This window comes from Lithobates pipiens, unplaced genomic scaffold, assembly GCF_037356315.1.
Source record: "Lithobates pipiens isolate NorthernLeopardFrog02 unplaced genomic scaffold, aLitPip1_a1.2 Scaffold_16, whole genome shotgun sequence".
NCBI lineage: Eukaryota > Metazoa > Chordata > Amphibia > Anura > Ranidae > Lithobates > Lithobates pipiens.
Genome location: NW_027507748.1, coordinates 477,261,445 through 477,275,215, shown reverse-complemented (window position 1 = coordinate 477,275,215; position 13,771 = coordinate 477,261,445). Strand labels below are relative to the sequence as shown.

Genomic DNA, 13,771 nt, shown 5'->3' with positions numbered 1-13,771 from the left:
TTAGGACATATTATCAAGGCAAATCATCCAGAAGAACACCAGGTCACACCAGAAGATGCTGGAGCATTCTCACAAGGTTGACAGCAGTAGGGGAGGAAGCAAACAGAGAAGGAAGGTAAAGACAGAAAAATGTCCCAAGCTGGTGCAGAAGGGGTACTGAAACTACATTGTTGGTGATTAAGTACCTTCACTACTCTGACATGTTTCAGGTCTTGTACCTTCCTTAGAGTTCCTAAGAAGGGGCATGGCCCTGAAACATGTCAGAGTAGTGGAGGCACTTATTACCAATGATACAATTTAGGCCCTCCTCCTGCACCAGCTTGGGATGTTTGCTCAAAAAGGGATATGGTTCAGAAATATATTTAGAATAAAAGGTGGATAAAGTACCTGGACCAGATGGCACCCACCCACGGATCCTAAAAGAATTGAGCTCTGTAATTTCAAAGCCACTGTATCTAATTTGTAGGAACTCATTAATGACGGGAATAGTAACACTGGATTGGCGTAGGGCCAATATGATGCCCATATTTAAAAAGGGAACAAAGGCTTTACCAAGTAACTATAGACCTGTTAGTTCAACTTCTATAGTTGGGAAGATACTGGAGAGTTTAATAAAAGACCACAGACGAGTTCTTGCTGGAAAAAAATATTTTAAGCAACAGATAGCACGGATTCATGAAAGACAGAAGTTGTCAAACAAACCTGATTTCTTTTTATGAAGAGGCAAGTAGAACCTTGGACAGAGGGGTGACTGTGGACATGGTATACTTGGATTTTGCAAAACGTTTGACACAGTTCCCCACACGCGGCTCATGTGTAAGGTAAAGTCTACAGGCTTGGAAATAGTTTGTAAATGGATAGAAAACGGTCTAAAAGACAATTCAGAGAGTAGTGGTTAATGATTCTTTACTCTGAATGGTCTAAGGTTATCAGTGGTGTATCCCAAGGTTCAGTGCTGGGACCCTTACTTTTTAATACCGTTACAAATTATATTGGGTCTGGGATTAAAAAGAACATTTCTGTCTTTGCAGATGACACCAAGCTCTGCAGTGGAATAACGTCCTTCCAGTACGTCTTCAATTTACAAGCCAACCTAAATGCACTGTCTAATTTGGTGACTATGTGGCAGATGAGCTTTAATGTTGATAAATGTAAAGTTATGCACTTGGGGGCTAAGAACATGCCTGCATCATGCATACTAGGAGTACAACTGGGGAGAAACAATGGTGGAAAAGTATCTGGGGGTTTTGGTAGATCATAAGCGCAATAATAGCATGCAATGCCAAACTGCAGTTTCCAAAGCAAGCAAAGTCCTTTCTTGTATTAAGAGAGGTATGGACTCCAGAGAGAAAGATATAATTTTGCTCCTGTACAAATCATTCGTAAGACCTCATCTGGAATATGCAGTTCGGTTTTGGGCACCAGTTATCAAAGGATATAGGGGAACTGGAGAAAGTGCAGAGAAGGGCAACAAAACTGATAAGAAGCATGGAGGAGCTCAGCTATGAGGAAAGATTAGAGGAACTGAATTCATTCACTCTTGATAAGAGGAGATTAAGGGGGGACATGATCCCCATGCATAACTAAAGGGTCCATATAATGAACTTGGTGAGGAGTTATTCACTTTACGGTCAACGCTGAGGACAAGGGGGCACGCTTTAAGTCTAGAGGAAAAGCGCTTTCATCTCCAAATACGGAATGTTTCTTCACAGTGAAAATGTGTAATAGACTCCCTCCAGAGGTGGTTCTGGCAAGCTCAGTAGATTAATTTAAGAAAGGCCTGGATTCTTTCCTAAATGTACATAATATAACCGGGTACGAACATTTATAGGTAAAGTTGATCCCGGGAAAATCCAATTGCCTCTTGTTTTTCCCCTGCTGTAGCAAATTTAATCCTGCTTTTCTGGGTTGTTTCGCTGTGGGTATAGGATTGGGTATATGGGATTGTATGATATATTTTTATTTTTTATGGTTAACCTAGATGGACTTTTTTTTTTCAACCTATGTAACTATATATTATTTTGTATATTCATTCCTATTGATTCTGCCATTAGCCACCTCTGAAAATCCTTCCTAGCTTGCTTCCAACCCTACTACCGGCAACCTAGTAAAAGTTCTCCTTTACCTGCTGATATGACCTTGCATTTCTCTGATTTTATCTACACTATGTATTTTCCTGTGTTTCTTGGGTTAATTTTATATATGTACAGGTACATATGGGCCTTTGTATACACACACAGTTTCCAACGATAATCAGAGCTGCATGGTACCAGCAAAGTATGACATATTTTAAGATTTGATATCTTCATGATAAAATTACCAATGCATGCTGTTTAGTTATGTGTTTACTAGTGTAGAATATCTAACAATGGCGTGCTGAGCAGGGCAGTGATTTGGAGTTTCTTATATTACACTTATAAATCATAATGCAATACATACACAATTCTTTCATGGGTCAACTGTGTTAGCAGTGTTATATAAAACAAAGATTACCAATGCAAAAGGATTGCACAATTCACACAAGAATACTAGAATATGGCTGACGATGCTAACCTTATAAATTAAAGATCTTAAAGCTGTGAAGACATTTTTTAACGTGGTCTCCGACTGGTTCTTCTGAAGAAAGCATAGATACACATCAAAGACTTTCTTCATTAAGGGGTTATGCCCATGATCAGCAAATAGTTGGTTCTGGTGAAAAATAAATAAGTGTCAAAGCAATTTAGTTTAATTATCACAATAATACATTTTAGAGCTGCATGATTCTGGCCACAATGAGAAGACCGCGATTCTTTCACGATTGTGGCGTAATCTCATCTTTCAAAATTGGGCTAACATTAAGGCTTATTTTTAAAAAAAAATTAATTAAAAAAATTGCATTTGAAAGACCGCTAAGCAAATATAGTGCGACAAAGTATTGCAACAACCATTATATTATCTAGGGTCTCTGCTAAAAATATATATATAATGTTTGGGGGTTCTACGTAATTTTCTAGCAAAAAAAAAAAAAAAATGATTTTAACTTGAAACCAACAAGTGCAAGAAAAAGGTTTAATCTTTAAGTGGTTAAACATTCCTCATTTACAGACCGAAATTCATTCCTTAGAACTAAAGAACAAAATGTTACAATGTTTATTGTTAGCCCAGGGCTGTTGAATGGCAGACTGCCTGTTTTTTTTTTTTTGGAAAACAGGAAAATGCTTTGTTAAGATCGTGAGGGGGAAAAAAATTGCAATCTCGATTGTTAACACTTATTTGTGCAGCTCTAATGCATGTGCTAACATGGATGTATAAAAAACAACTCAGAGAGAACTGTTAAAAAAGGAACACAAACCTTAAACGCCATGGTAAACAGGGACAACGTGTCCAGGATAGTAAGGCATACTTCAGTAGCTATGTTGGCTTCAAGTAATGACTGGTGTAGAATATCGGCATCTGAGTGACCATAACCTACAGAAATGAAGAAGCAGTTGGTAAAATTATGAAGAGCAAATAAAATAAAAAAACAAACAAAAAAAACAACACATCTTCCAAAATATCAACAGTGCAAATGTTTATCTAGGTTAGATTTCTGTGGAACGCACTTGTAAAAAAACAAATGTTAGGTTAAAATTTTGAAGAGTACATTCAAATCACTACCATAGATGGGAAATGAAAGCGTAGCTAGTCAAGGAAAGTTAATTTTTTTTATCCGCTATATTAAGATGTAAATAGATGAGAAACTCAAATTTACACATCAAAGGCAACATATGTGCTGTTACTTATGCTTCCTACATGTTTGATAACCATCTGGAATAGATTGTGCCAAAATATCAAGATAAAGAAAGGACTGAATTTCTTTTACATTGAAACAAATAAGATAGCCATCTGCTCACAGTTAAAAAGTATGCTTCTAATGTGAATCCCATAAAGCCATACTAAGTGCACAAATAAGCCCTTATGCCAGGAAAAAAATATATACTGTAGGTGAAAACACAAAAACGTACTTAAAGCTTTCTCAATTAATGACTCTGTTACTAAAATTTGTCATTTTTTTCAAAATCTGAAGCATAAAAAGCTAAGAGTGGAGATTTTCCCCTGAAATTCAATATCATTGCAATAATATAAAAAGTAGCGTGTTTCAGTCTCTGTGATAGATCATAGCAGCATCATTGCTGGATGCCTTATTGCTTTCTTATAGTTTTGCGGGTATCTTAACTGGTAATTTGTATGTAATTTTACATAAAATCAGCATTTATTTGAAGTATTTTCTTCCTTGGTTGTGATCTGTTGGTAGATGGCATCATGGAAAATGTGCTACCTAGTACATTCAGACCATCTTGTAATAGAGAGGTGGCATTCTGCATCAGAGTGACACAGGTCTACTGAGTGGAAAATAACACAAGCCTGAATGTTATTGGAACTGGTCGGAGCTTTATCCTGCTCCTCTTTGTAACCGTTTGACATTATTTTTCCTAAAAGGGGTTTTCCTTTCGTTTTGTAAGGCTCTCAATTCACAGACATGCATTCACATACAGTGCTTTGAAAACGTATGCATACCTCTTGAAAATTGCCACATTTTATCATGTTACAACCAAAAACCTAAATGTATTTTATTGGGATTTTATGTGATAGACCAACACAAAGTGGCACATAATAGTGAAATGGAAGAAAAATGATAAATGGTATCAAATTTTTTTTACAAATAAAAATCTGAAAAGCGTGGCACGCATTTGTATTCAGCCCAGAGTCAATACTTTGAAGAACCACCTTTTGTTGCTATTAGAGCTGAAAGTCTTTTTGGGTATGTCTACTAGCTTTGCACATCTAGAGAATCACGTTTGCCCATTCTTCTTTGCAAAATAGCTCAAGCTCTGTCAGTTTGGATGGAGAGCATCTGTGAACAGCAATTTTCAAGTCTTGCCACAGATTATCAATTGGATTTAGGTCTGGACTTTGACTGGGCCATTATAACATATGAATATGCATTGATCTAAACCATTCCATTGTAGCTCTGGCTGTTTGTTTAGGGTGGTTGTTCTGCTGGAAGGTGAACCTCCATCCCAGTCTCAAGAAATTACTCTGACCATATTCCCTGTCTCTGCTGAATTAAGGCACCCCCAAAACATGATGCTGCCACCATCATGTTTTACGGTGGGGATGGTGTGTTCATGGTAATGTGCGGTATTAGAGTTCTGCCTCTCATGGCGTTTTGCTTTTAGGCCAAATAAGTTGTGTTGGACTATCACAGCCATCAATAAATGGAGGCCCGTGCGATTCTCCTGCCCAGGCCGCCAGTGAAGTAGCAGTCATTGGTTTGCTGGGTCCAGGGGTTTTCCAGCAACCAGTGACATCGCGCGCGTGTGTGTGTGTGTGTGTGTGTGTGCGCCCCGGCCCCTGCTGCCCTCAGCTCTCACTTGCGAGGTATATCTCACAGCTTCTGCCACCCTGCAGCTTGCTGAATGTGCTGACTCCTGCCCTCAAGGTATGTGGGGCATAATTTAAGGTGCACACTTATGAACTTAAGGTGCACACTGATTGGCACATTTTGTTGTGCCCATCAGTGGACCTTAACATAAAATGTGCCCATCAGAATGCACCTTTAACATTAAATGTAATGTGCGCATTTTAGGTTTTGGCGGAACTCTCAATGTTGCACTGTAATGGGGACACCTGATGTAAAGGTGCACTGATGGGGACACCCGATCTAAGGTGGCACTGATGAGGATACCTGATGTAAGGGGGAATTCTGAAGGGAATACCTGTTATAAGGTCATACTCTGCTGGTGGCAATTGATTTATGGAGGTAGTCTGATGGGGGCACCCAATGTAATAAATTATGCTCTTAGGGGCATCTGATGTAAGGGGGAACACTATTGGGAACATTTAGATTTACAGAGTATTATCAGCGTGTGTAGAGGAAACAGTAAGAAAAGTGCCAGAATGCGGCTTGCCTCAAAAAAGATAAGATGACAAACTTTCATGGCACAGACTTGTGATTGAGACTTCGGTCGGAAAAATTAGTTACCGGACCTCTTTGAATTTTAATTCACTACCCCTGGTCTAGCACAGAAAACCCCAATAAAATACATTTACATTTTTGGTTGTAACATGACAAAATGTGGAAAATTTCAAGGGGTAGGAATACTTTTTCAAGGCACTGTATGACTCTTGAAATATTTTTTAGTGCACAAGCCGATATTCAACACCGGAAACAAGTGTGCAGTTTTGAACAGCTGGCTGTTTCTGAATCAGGATTTTCTCTCAAATTTTCCCCCTGAATTTTTCCCCCAATTGCGTAGATTTGTGTAGTGACGCAGTACTTATACTTGGAACGTTTGGGCAATAAAGGGCAATATATTTGTAGAAAAGTCAAACCCAATATATTTGGCTTTTTAAAAATCTTTGTCTATTAACAACTGTTCTTAACACTCTCACTACACTTAAACCATTTAAGGCTCTCTTAATTCCCAGAGCGATTTTACCACTTGCATTAAATCCATGACAACATATGCTGCTGAAATAGATGCTGGAAATGTCTCCTTTATGGTGGTATCTTTCTTTTCAGTAGACTAGATTTATATCCCTACTTTTCTCCCTCTGCATTTTGAGATGAGGCATAGGATTCCAGTACATAACTTACAGATGGTCTTTTTCATTAATATTCTCCATGTAACCAGGTAGAAGATACTTGCAACCTGCCCCCTCTCTTTAATCCATCACCTAGCCTTCACGCAAAGTCAGAGCCTTCCAGCATGGCTATCAGGGACAGGCATAGGATGATTTTGTGACCAATCTCCAAAAGGAGTATGGCCAAAAAGAACCTCGTGAATCTGAATTATCATTTTTGTTCTTTGGCCTAACCAAATTGCTGGAGAAGAAATCGCTTATGTATTGGCACAAAAAACATTGAGGAATAAATACAAAGGGGACCTTAAGACCTTAATATATACCCAGCATTTAAAACAGTTTGGGAGAATAACCTAAAGCTGTGCTCTAATAAGAGGAGTCTTCTAATAGAGGAATATCAGATGTGTTTACTTGAGACTGATAAAAATATAGATCAATTATAATTACAAATGACGCCACTGAAATCTCATTCATCCTTCTTGGAACTAAATGAAAAACTGAAGGCCCATGTTGAAGCCTTCAATAAAACAATTCTTTCCAAAAAGGATAATTAATTTTTAAGAGAAAGGCGGGCTTTTTCAAGACAAAAGAGCTTACAAGTGGCAACAGAGATCCCATGGGAGAGGTGCCCAATGGGGCTCCAAACAGCCATTGGTGCAATCAGATATCGGACATCTCGTCTGTCTTCTAATCCGTCTCGCTTCCCTTCCAAACAATCTAGATGTACCAGATGACCCAAGAGACGTTGGTACGGTGACAATCCTTTGAAGAATGTCTCAACTAGCTAATCGTCTGAGCACATCATGGGCACTACTCTGGTTAATTCTGGAGGAAGGCCACCTTTAGCACGAGATGATCAGCCAAGCTGGCACTCTGCGGTTCCCACAGGTGCTGGGCTCGGTGCCACATCTTTTTCCCACACCCATAATTCCAACAAAAACAGTAAATTCCTCAGCGCCAATAGTTCCAATACTAACATAGATGTGGACGATCAGTTTCCACTGCAAGTCAATGTAGTCAATTTATCTTCTCACCCCCTTACATTGGATGAAATTAATGTTCAATCAAAGGGTCTTACCTTATGCTTTGATGCGTTAGACAAATTTGAGGTAATCAAAGATTTGCATCTCTATACATGCAAGCTTCTGCTTAGAACCATGTATGATAAAAATAAACCTGGGCCTGAGAAATGTCAAACTGCTAGTGAGCGACAAGCTTTAGCTAATTTACTTGCCCTATTGTAAGAAAGCGATCCAACAGATTTGATTGATACCATCGATATAGACTCCTTACTGAAGCAGGCGGATGATCCATCTGCCAACTCTACACCTGCTTTAAACAAATCAACTTTTGGAAATTTTGTCTAAATACTCTAATAATCTCACTATGAGCAAAAAGGTTGCCTTAAAATCTTTGTCCAGTAATCATAAAATAACCATAAAACCTTCCGACAAGGGAAACGTACTTATGGACAATGAGAGATGTGTACTAAAATTTTGAGCAAAGCCAATTGGTATCGTCCAATAAAAGCACCGACCAGCGACACTTTCAACAAGGAATTTTATTTGCTTGTTGACAGTGCATTTTATAACCATATCATCTCAAAACAGTTATGGAATTTTGCTAGAACTACTTTTCCCAAAATGGCGACCTTTTACGCTCTCCCCAAAATCCACAAGAATGACAGGGACAGAACTATAATTTCCAGTAATGGTGCCATTACCGAAAATCTGGCCAGAGTTGTGGACAAACATCTGAGACCCTTTGTTACTTTATTCTCTCATGTTCAGGACACCATTCATCGCCTGCAAATAATAGAGGGCACACACGTGTCTGGGTACTCTTTAATGGCTACCACACATTTGGAAGCCTTGTATAGTTCTATACCACATACTAAAGGAGCTTGTCTGTATTTGAAAAGTACTATCAGAGGCTAGTGATCACAAAGAATCTTTCAATGAATTTATTTTGCCATTGCTGGAACATATATTGAAACAATTTTTTTTTCTCCTTTGATGGCAGGCATTTCCTCCAGGTCCAGGGGTGGCCATGGGCACATGTGCCTCTGGCTATGCCAACCTGTACCCAGGGGCATGGGAGAGGACTATTTGAGGATGGGGGCTTCTCTATGTACCTGTTTCACATTATTATGTGGCACAGGTACATAGATGATATCTTCCTCCTCTGGGACAGTCCAGCAGAGGACTGACTTCATAATGTGAAAGAGGAGGATACGCCGAGTAAATAGATACCCAACATGTCACGCTTCAAAAATGCACACGCTCGTGGAATGGCGCCAAACTTTGGTATTTAAAAATCCCCATAGGCGACGCTTTAAATTTTTTTACTGGTTACATGTTTTGGGTTACAGAGGAGGTCTAGGGCTAGAATTATTGCTCTCGCTCTAACGTTCGCGGCGATACCTCACATGTGTGGTTTGAACACAGTTTTCATATGTGGGCGGGACTTACGTATGCGTTCACTTCTGTGTGCGAGCTCACGGGACAGGGGCGCTTAAAATTATTATTTTTTTTTTTTGCAAAAAAGACAATTTTATTGAGCATAATGAACAGGATATCACGAAAACGCAATGCAACAGGCACTACGCAAACAAACTTGTGCATTTTACAGACAGGTACAGTAAATATACAAAAATGTTTTGCAACAAGAGATGTGTGATACAGTGGTCAGCAGAGGAACCTAAAGGGTATACAGTGTAGGGAATAGTCCCTGGAAAAGACATATAGACATATAGTGCAGAGGTCAGCTAAGTCACGGCATTGCAGGTAGAAGCATTCTCCAACCATCTATCCCATATTTTGTTGTATTTATGGGGACAACCCCTATGAGCATACAACAGCTTCTTGAGGGGACGCGTGTCATTGATCGCCCTAATCCATTGCTGTAGCGCGGGGGGGCGCCCTCTCAGCCACGTCCTAGCAATCTGCATCCTAGCCAAAAACAAGGTCTCCTGCAAAAAAATGTTGAGGTATTTCTCACTGTCGGGTAAAGAAAGGAGCCCCAGTATACACTGTCGAGGGGACAGAGACACCGGGGAGCCCATGCGGTCGTGAAGAAATCGGACCACCTGCGCCCAGTATCCCTGTATGATCGGGCAGGCCCACAGTAGGTGGTAAAAGGATGCAGTCGGGGAACCACAACGGGGACAATTGGGGTCGAAATCAGGTCTGTATTTAGCTATGCGTTGAGGCGTAAGATAGGACCTGTGCAGAATGTAGAGGTGGGTAAGGCGGTCCGGGAGCCTAGGTGACATAAGCCTGCGATTCGCCAGAGCTTCATCCCAATCCGCGTCCGACACCGCACCCAAATCACCCTCCCACCGAGAGCGCACCTGATAGGCCACGCTCAGGGCAGTAGGGGATAGTAGATACGCGTACAGCCGCGAGATCAATTGCCGATTATCGTCACCCAGCACTAGGTCAACCTCAGCTGGCGTCTCAACCTTCGGGATACGCTCAGTAAACTGGGCTTGGAGCGCGTGTCGGAGTTGGAGATAGCGAAACAACATGTGGTTGGGCAAGGCGTAGGTATCCTTGAGGGCCTGAAATGATCTGACCACCCCATGAGAGACCACCTGTGACAGATAAATAACACCCTTATGCACCCATAACCCGGGATCCGGGATAAGGGCCAGTTCTGGTAGCTCGGAATTATTCCACAGAGGTGTGTGAGAGTGAGGAGAGGGGGCCTGCCCAAGGCGCATAGTAAGCTGCCAGATTCTACAATGATGGGAGAGCAGGAGGTGTCCGTCTTTAGGGAGGGGCGGAAGGCGGGAGTTACTAAACAGCAGTTGGAAAGGGTGGAACAAAGGGCCTGAGGCCCGTGAACACACTAGGGTGGTATAGCGGACTCTTTCCGTTTGATTGAAGTGAAAAAAGTGGGATAGTTGAGAGGCTATGTAATAGAGTTGGAGATCGGGCAGGGCGGCTCCCCCCAGGGTTGACGGACATTTTAAGACCCGCCACGACAACTTGTGTCGAGACGAGCCCCAAACAAATGTGTTGAGGATAGACTCCATAGCTTTAAATAGGCGGGGAGGGAGGTACAGCGGTGCCTGCCAGAATACATAAAGCAGCTTGGGTAGGATAATCATCTTAACTAAATTTATTCGGCCCATCACCCCAAGGGGGAGACGAGACCAGACTTGAGTTTTGGATTTTAGAACGTCAAATAGGGGTTCAACATTAAGGACGAGATAGTCGGAAAGGGACCTAGAGATGTGTACACCGAGATATTTAATGGAGTCAGTTCTAGCAAGTGGGAGCGCTGCCTGTTCAGCGGTGGGGGGCCCCAAATCTAGCGGGAGTATTTGGGATTTGGACCAGTTAATCTGGAGCCCAGAGAAGGCTCCAAAGGCTGTGATGAGACGCAGGGCTGTCTGCAATGAGGGACCAGCATCAGCTAGATACAACAGCATATCGTCTGCATATAGGCTGATCACCTCATGCAGATCACCACAGCGAAGACCCCTAATGTCTGGGTGAGACCTAAGGGCTATGGCCAGGGGCTCTACAGCCAAGGCGTACAGCAGCGGGGAGATAGGGCAGCCCTGACGGGTCCACCTGGAGAGGGCAAATGAGGGTGAAGTCCTACCATTCACTTGAATACGTGCCGTGGGGGCGTAATACAGGAGCTGGATCCACTTAATAAACTTGGGGCCTATTCCGAATCTGCGGAGGCACTCCCAGAGGTAACGCCACTCCACAGAGTCAAACGCCTTGGCGGCGTCCAGGCTGACCACAACCCTGGATCCAATATCAGTGTGCTGGGCCTGGAGGTTCATGTGGAGCCGCCGCAGGTTAAAGGCTGTGTTTCTTTGGGGCATGAACCCAGTCTGGTCCGGATGTATCAGAAAGTGGATCACTTTGTTTAGTCGTAGGGCGAGGACTTTGGCCAAAATTTTAACGTCCAGTTGGAGTAGGGATATGGGTCGGTATGAGTCGGGTAATTGCGGGTCTTTGCCGGGTTTGGGTATGAGGACTATGCGGGCTTCGCCCATAGATCTGGGGAGAATGCCGGTGTCGAATATATGCGAGTACAGTTTAGCCAATTGGGGGATTAAAATTTCGCTGAATTGAGTGTAAAACTCCAGGGGCAAACAGTCAGAGCCGGGGGTCTTGGACGTTGGGAGCTGCGACAGGGCTTCCATAATACAGTCAGTAGTGATAGGAGTTTCAAGTTGAGCTTTTTGCGAAGGGGTGAGGGAGGGGAAAGGAACATCACCAAGAAAAGTGGTAAGGTCGTCCTGGGTGTAACATGCAGCGGAGGAGTACAGGCCCGAGTAGAAGGACCCAAACTCCTCCGCCACCAGGTCGGGGTCCACAACCACCGCACCAGACACAGTTCTCAGGGACACCACCACTGGAGGCCGATGGTCAAGATGGGCCATGTAGGCCAACAACTTGCCCGCACGTTCGCCTTGTTCAAACAGGCGTTGTTTGTTGAAAAAAATACCCTGCTTGGCCTTCTCATGATGAAGTTGGTCTGTGAGCCTAACCTGCAATTTCAACAAAGAGGCGTTAGTCACCGAAGGGTCAGCCTGAAAGGCCACCTCAAGAGCACGCAATCGCTCCTCCGCCTGCCTCAACAGGCGCTTAGAGGAAGCCTTATGTCTTGATATGCGCATGGTAAGGATCATGCGGGCATGCATCTTGAAGGCCTCCCAGACGGAACCGAACGACGTAGAGCCGGCGTTTATGTGGAAGAAATGTTCCCACTCACGCTGGACAGAATCCAAGTCTGGCAAGACATTGAGCCAGAAAGGGTTGAGTTTCCAGTCTCGAGGCCCGGGGGGGGTTGGTAGCCGCAACTTGATCCAGTAGGGGGAGTGGTCGGATAGTACCCTAGCCTCAAATCCTACGTCGAGAAGGTGGGGAAGGAGATGGGGCGAGAGTAGTATGAGGTCAATGCGGGACAGGGCTGATCTAGAGGGTGTGTAGCATGAAAAATGAGTCAATGTAGGGTGTCTGTGTATTATTTATTTTTTTTATTGTCAAATTTTATTTCTATTTTTTTAATTTTACACTTAAAAAAAAAAAAAAAAAAAAAAATTGATGACTTTTATTCCTATTACAAGGAATGTAAACATCCGTTGTAATAGGAATATGGCACGATCGGACCTATTTACAGTGAAATATGGGGTCAATAAGACCCCATATCTCACCTCTAGGCTGGGAAGAATAAAAAAAAAAAAACAAAAAAAAAACGATCATGGCTTCCTAGCCAGATCGGCGCCGTTAATTTGAATACTGAGGCCGGGCGTGACGTCATAACATCGCGCCCGGCCTCCGAACGATCATGGAGACTCCGGGGACAATCTAATCTGCCGGAAATCTCTATGATCACATGCTGGGGCCAGCGGATCCTGTGACCGACTCACCGATGGAAACAGTGAGTCGGTAGAAGCACCGGAGGGCGGCGGGAGGCATCCCCTCCCGCCGCCCGTAAGAACGATCAAGCGGCGGAACAGCCGCTATGATCGTTCTTATGGCGTAGGGAATCGCCGGCTGAAAACGGCAATATCTGAATGATGTCTGTGGACTCAGGCATCATTTAGATATAACCAGCGAAACCCCATGACGTCAATAGACGTATTGCGGGTCTCAAGTGGTTAATATTGCTATAGGCCTCTTGGCAGCCTCCCTGACCAGTTTTCTTCTCGTCTTTCATCAATTTTGGAGGGACGTCCAGATCTTGGTAATGTCACTGTTGTGCCATATTTTTTCCACTTGATGACTGTCTTCACTGTGTTCCATGGTATATCTAATGCGTGAGAAATTTGTACCCTTCTCCTGACTGATACCTTTTAAGAAGGAGATCCCTCTGATGCTTTGGAAGCTCTCCGCGGACTATGAGATTAAGTAGTCCTAGGGTTCAATTTCTACACATCAAAATTTACAAAGATTCTGACATGTTATCCTGCAAGCTTTACTGTAAATCTACTGTGGGTAACACAATCTTAAACACGTCAAGTTTTCATCCCAGGCCTCTTGTCACTTCCATTCCACACAGCCAATATTTGCGTATCAAACGCAACTGCCCTAATGAAGAAAATGATAAACTGGAGGCCAAATTGCTGAGAAACAGTTTACTAGAAAGGGGTTATAGTCACTGGTGCCTTAAAAAGGCATCTAATCGTGTA

The 13,771-nt window shown here is 42.7% G+C and overlaps 1 protein-coding gene across 14 annotated transcripts in view; it reads right to left on the bottom strand.

Annotated features, from left to right (window-relative positions):
* DOCK9 (dedicator of cytokinesis 9) overlaps positions 1–13,771 on the bottom strand; it is a 446,969-nt gene that overhangs the window by 86,693 nt on the left and 346,505 nt on the right. For all 14 annotated transcript variants that reach the window (XM_077482985.1, XM_077482977.1, XM_077482982.1 and 11 more), the window contains exons 39-40: positions 3,335–3,450; positions 2,554–2,691 (exon numbers count right to left, since the gene is read on the bottom strand). In XM_077482985.1, the coding sequence (XP_077339111.1) occupies positions 2,554–2,691; positions 3,335–3,450 (254 nt within the window). The remainder of the gene's footprint in view (positions 1–2,553; positions 2,692–3,334; positions 3,451–13,771) is intronic.